This window comes from Thalassophryne amazonica, chromosome 13 (assembly GCF_902500255.1).
Source record: "Thalassophryne amazonica chromosome 13, fThaAma1.1, whole genome shotgun sequence".
In the NCBI taxonomy this organism is placed as follows: Eukaryota; Metazoa; Chordata; class Actinopteri; order Batrachoidiformes; family Batrachoididae; genus Thalassophryne; species Thalassophryne amazonica.
This window is the reverse complement of record NC_047115.1, coordinates 61,231,993-61,238,111: the sequence shown is the minus strand read 5'-3', so window position 1 is coordinate 61,238,111 and position 6,119 is coordinate 61,231,993. Positions and strand designations below refer to the sequence as shown.

General features: G+C 45.2%; 1 protein-coding gene across 1 annotated transcript; it reads left to right on the top strand.

Moving 5' to 3' along the window:
- Positions 1-3,411: 3,411 nt before the first annotated feature.
- On the top strand, positions 3,412-5,887 carry LOC117523460 (transmembrane protein 121-like). Its single transcript, XM_034185006.1, has one exon. It carries the CDS (start codon positions 4,757-4,759, stop codon positions 5,705-5,707), a length of 951 nt encoding a protein of 316 aa, XP_034040897.1. The 5' UTR covers positions 3,412-4,756; the 3' UTR covers positions 5,708-5,887.
- Positions 5,888-6,119: the final 232 nt, after the last annotated feature.

Genomic DNA, 6,119 nt, shown 5'->3' with positions numbered 1-6,119 from the left:
CCGTCTGAAATCCACCTGAAAGCCGTCCTGAGAGACCAACACCGAGGTGGTTTTGTCCCGCATAATGAACGGCTCTGTGGCGCATCCCTCCGCTTTTCTTTCCATGAAAAAAACTCCTGTAATGGTGGAATGTACCGAAAAAGTGCTGATGTCCACGACTTCTGCCTTTTTGTGAAAGTCAGACGAGGTCCCGGATCAACAAAGCCTTCATGTTGGAAATGATCTGGTTGTTTCAGCGGGGTGTGAGCCTGTCGATGGGGGCTGGAAGCGCGCCGCGCTCTCAGCAGTTGTGGGCAGTCCTTAAAGCGGCAGTAACACTCCTTAATCTGTTTAATCCCCATAAAATCGTCCCTGAATGCCATATTAATTTTTCGAACAGTGTCCACCTGGAGGTCTCTCACAGTTTCTGGAAAAAAATTGATGTAGCAAAGCTCCAAATCGTTCAGACATTTATTTGCAATAAAAATCCACAGAGTGTGGAGCACACCTCACTCAAAGCCTGCTCCCAGGCGAATGACGCAACCGACAGGCATGAAAAAACTCACGCATGCGCACGAGGGTTCAAGCTTGTCTGACGCAATCACACGTGATTCAAATTTTAAAAAATAATAAGGTCGGATACTTTTCTAATAGACCTCGTATTACTTACTACTGTTTTATGTATGGGCAAATTAGCTTACAAGTTTTCTTTTTTTTGGGGGGGGGGGGGGGGTGAGTGCTATGGTGTTTGCATGTTTTTACACAGGAAAACCTTTAATAAATCAGGCCATTAATGTTTAAATCATAAACATTTTCTGAGCAACTGTGGACTCCATGGTATGCACAACAGGCTGTGCCACATTTACACTGTGGACTTTTTGAAGAGTGAGTCAATGTGTCTGGTGATGGATTAAACAAATATGGTGAGTTATCTGTACATTTATCATTTAGCAGTTTGGCAAAAGAATTTCAAGTTAGTTTGTATCTGGAGTGGGTGTAGACTTTAAGTTATGCACAAAGGGGTTTATACTAGTTTTACAGCAGAGTAATGGCACACTTATGATGCTACACAGGAGCTTACTTCAGAGCTGTATTATTTGTATGTATAGTACATTCCCCTCCATGCACATCCCAATGCCACCAAAATGCCCCAAGGACCTTGACCTTCTACTGATCCAGCTTCCTGGGAAAGTGCCAACTGAAGCTGCAAAATTGAGGGAGAAGATATGGAACAAGAAAACACATCACACAATGGTAGCACACCATATGAAGATGTGCACGAAGGAAAATATCTTGAAGGAGAGATAACTGCACCTTGATTGTTTATTTTTAATGCATCATATTTGTCAAATACATTTACAATCCCAATTCCAATAAAGTTGGGATGTTGTGTTAAATGTAAATAAAAACAGAATACAATGATTTGCAAATCCTCTTCAACCTATATTCAGTTGAATACACCACAAAAACAAGATATTTAATGTTCAAACTGATAAACTTTATTGTTTTTGTGCAAATATTTGCTCATTTAAAAATGGATGCCTGCAACACGTTTCAAAATGCAGAAATGCATTTGACGAAAATGAGGCGCTTGTCATCACAATATCATGAACCAATAGATTAATGTATATTTCGTGCTGCTGAATCATGACTTGCCGTGAGACTGGGTTGGCACGGATCATATACAGGAGGCAAGGAGTCAGTGGTGTGCAAGTGCTGCCGGGTGACTTCAGACAATCTGTTCAGCGGGAGGTTTGGACAGGATAGATGTTCATGGACAATAGACGTCAGAGAGAGGAAAAAAGAACATGCACTTAATATAAGAAGAATAAGAAATTCTGAAACTGGATCAAGTCCCTGACCACATTCCTAGCATTGAATTTACGCCTGTACTTTATGACGTTTCAAATTAATAATAATAAAAAGATGGGTAAAGCTTGCAAAGGAAGAGTTACTATGATTCCACTTTGTCATGGCCCAATGGTTCATTCATTATCAATAGCCACTTATTCCAATTAAGTTTCATGGGGGGCTGGAGCCTATTCAAGCAGCCATTGGGCAAGAGGTGGGGTAGAACTTGGACAGGTCGCCAGTCTGTCCCAGGGACACAAATAGACAAACACATTCACATTTACGGGCAATTTAAAGATTCCAATTCACCAAACCTGTATGTCAGTGGAGGTGGGAGGAAAGTGGCACACCTGGAGCGAACCCACACACACACAGGGAGAACATGCGAAAGGACCAGGTGAGAAACAATTCCAGGACATTCTTGCTGTGAGGCAACAGTGCTAACCACTAAACCACCGTGCTGCCCTGTGGCCAAGCTAATGAAAAAAATATATAGAAAAACTTGTAAATAGTGAAGCAGCTGTTTCAATTCATTTTGCAGGCATGAAGCCTTCAGGATTGTGCCATGACAGAAGTCCTAAACAGCCACGACAGCAGCTGTCAGCCGATTCACAGCTGCTCAATCTGTTCGTGACGGCAAAGCTCAAATGCAATTATGTTTCGTTGTCAGTGGATGAAAAGTGCAGTGATGCTGCAAAGACTATGAATACTTTTTGACTGTTCAATAACTGCAATTCATGAGCTAAAGGGTTCATAGTGGAGTGATGGAAGCAGCTTGGCTCCACTGATGAAGGATCATCACTAATTGGCCCAGCTGGATAAACAGATCTAGCAGTGTTAACACACACTATGTCAAAGTTTCACCGAGCAAGTGCAACGACCTTTTCCACCTTCTGACCTGTTGGTATAATTATTATATTCCAGCACAGATGTTATTGCTTCTGGATGGATGGATAAATGTCTTCTGACATTTGGACTTGCCCAACACTGCTCCTGTGGATTTTATTCCCTTCTCTCCATGTCACTCAGCCTTCTATATACCCATCACCTCTTTGGTCTCCGGCCCCCATCTCATGATTCCCTGCTCCGTCAGTAGATCAATACACCGGCTCTCTTCATGCCTCCTCTCCTTCCCCTCTTGCTTCTGCACGACTGCAGACTCACAGCATGCTGGGAAGCTGTCTTCCTGTGAGTTTCCTCTTCCACCTTTTCTCCTCTCAACAGCACCACTTGGATTCACATTATACCTTCTAGAAGATGCAGGAAAAAACAAAAGATGCACAGCACCTTAATAGGTTTCTCAAAGTAGAAGGAAAGTAAAGCTTTGTAGGATCTAAAAAAAGAAGCAAAGAGAAAATAGGATATCAGCACAAGACACAATGCAAAAAGAGGATGCGAAGCAGGGTGAGAGAGAGAGAGAGAGAGAGAGAGAGAGAGAGAGAGAGAGAGAGAGAGAGAGAGAGAGAGAGAGAGAGAAGTTGTGCATTCAGCTAAGCTGTAAAAGGCTGGCTCGTCTTCCCTCCCCCTGCATTTCTCCACCCCTTGGAAAAGTGTTGGCTCTCTCTCTCTCTCTCTCTCTCTCTCTCTCTCTCTGCAGCTGTGGTCTGCCAAGCTTCATCTCCACACAGCAAGTGCCTTTACTTGAGCACAAGCGAGAGAAGGAAGCGGACGGTAAGCGCTGAGAGCAAAATCACAGGAGTCAGTCTGGAGGCACCAAGAAAGCATCTCTGACTCTGCTGAAAGTGAACAGAGGCGCGCAGTTGGTGGAGGACCACAATGCCAGTGACTGCCGGCAGTCACAGCTGAGTACGGGGATCGGGTTGGGCTTGGGGGGTGCGAGTCCGCTGATGCTGTTGATCCTGGTGTCACTGGCAAAGCTGTCGGAGCCGCAAGAGCCGGCAAACGGCACAGCGTCCGGGATCTCACAGGAGGAGGGAGGGCGGGCGGCGAGGAAACCTTTTCCAGCAGTGACTGAGCGTGGTGATTGTTGAAACCTGCACATGCTTGCACACGCACCAGAATACACCAAAACATTTTTTTCTCTGTGGATGGTTGGTGACAGAAAGCAAAACTTCTGGAGAGAAAAACAGCCTTCTTCTCTTTTACTCACACTAAGAATAACTTTCCCACTTCTCGGTTTCTGTTTTGGAGTTGTTTTTTTTTGTTTTTTTAAATCAAAGCACAATACTAAATAATATCTACTCTCAGCTGCAGAAATTGATTGAGGCTGGGCTGTAAATAGATTATGGTGATAATATTTAGGGATTTCTCTATCATTTATTAAAAAAAAAAATCCCTGCCTGGTGGATTTAGGTCTATCAGAAAAGGAGAGGATCCTGTGCGTTCTCTTCTTTTGTGGATTACAGATGAGCTTTGTGATCTCCCAGTGCATTCTCATGGATGATCGCTTGCTGCCAGTCGTTAGGATAAGGTACAAAGAGGGACACAAGTGAGTATTGAGCTGGCTTTTTATCTCCAAAGCTTGGTTGAACACGAGGATGTCGACGGTGAATCTGTAATGAGACATTGCAGCAGTTTGCAAGAAATTGCATGCAGTTGTAAAAATCGACTTAAGGCACTGATAAGACAGGTCTAATGGGTCATTCTCAGGGAATAAATGGGTGACGTATCCTGGCATTTATTAATTATTACCACAGTGAGCCTGTCCATTTACCCGTGAAGATAATTTACTAAATGAGGGGTATTGTCTACCCGGCAGGTGGCTTGGGCACAAGCGTAGATTGATGAAAGTGATGCGTGTGAATGCTATTAATGCATTCTGGACTCTGACCAAAGCAGAAGCAGTGGAGGGAAACACCGCTGTCTGATCTGCCTCCTCGCTGGTCAAACTGAGGACCCGCTGCACCCCCCTCTTCAACAACACATCTCCCTTTGCTCCCCTCTTCCTCCTCTCACATAGACAAGGATGGTACCCCCGCCTCCCACCAACAAGCCCCACGTGTGCCTGTCCACCATCCTGATCATGAGCAGTATGGCGCTAATTGATGCCTACCTGGTAGAGCAAAACCACGGCCCCCGCAAGATTGGCATCTGCATCATGGTGATGGTGGGAGACATCTGTTTCCTCATCGTCTTGCGTTATGTTGCAGTGTGGGTGGGTGCCGAGGTGCGGACAGCCAAGAGAGGCTATGCCATGATCTTGTGGTTCCTGTACATCTTTGTGCTGGAGATCAAGGTGTACTTTGTGTATCAAAACTACAAGGCAGACAGGAAGAGCCTGGACGCTCTCGCCAGGAAGGCCCTGACGCTGCTGCTGTCCATCTGCATCCCAGTGCTTTTCGTGGTACTGGTGGCTATAGACCATATGGAGTACGTGCGCGCCTTCAAGAAGCGAGAGGAGATCCGCAACCGCCTCTTCTGGGTGGTGGTGGACTTGCTAGATATCCTGGACATCCAGGCCAATCTGTGGGAGCCTCAGAAGAAAGGACTTCCCCTCTGGGCAGAGGGATTGATGTTCTTCTACTGTTACATCTTGCTCCTTGTGTTGCCATGCGTGTCCTTGAGTGAGATCAGCATGCAGGGCATCAACATTGTACCCCACAAGATGCTCCTGTATCCCATCCTCAGCCTAGTGACCATCAACATCATCACTCTATTTATCCGTGGGGGAAACATGATCTTCTACAGGGACGCCAGGGTATCTGGGATCCTGATTGGGAAGAACATCCTGGCAATCATTCTAAAGACCTGCAGCTTTGTGCAGTACAGGAGACAGTTGCAGAATGCTCCTCCCGCCTTTGGGGTTGAGCTGCAGAAAAACTCTATGGCACATGCTCGACCCGCCCCCACCACTCCCCAAGTGGTCATGCAGGACCAGACACCACTCCCTGAGGTGACAACATGTGAACATACATGACAGAGTAACAACTGAATTCTGGATATTTCAATTTGAACACACATGACCCTCAGGATGCTGGCAGGGCACAAAAATACAAACTTTGTTAGGGCATGTGAACATCTCAATTTCAGTTTATGGCACACAGGATGCTGCAGGCGTCAATAGTGACAGCAGATCCAAAGCTGCCATGGTGCAAAATTCAGTATGACTTGTGAATTTGTTATAGCATTCAGTGAATTCAGTGTATTTTTTCTATCTGTATAAACGTCTTAAAAAAGCAGCTGCAAGAGTAGAGGATATATTTTTGAATTATGTGTGTTGCATTCAAATGTTAATCTTAAGGGTCAGTGTGTTGCTGTTGCTCGATTGTTTTCAGTAGGTGAGTGGCTGAGTGAGGCCACAACACTTCCAAATGAAGACAACACTAGCA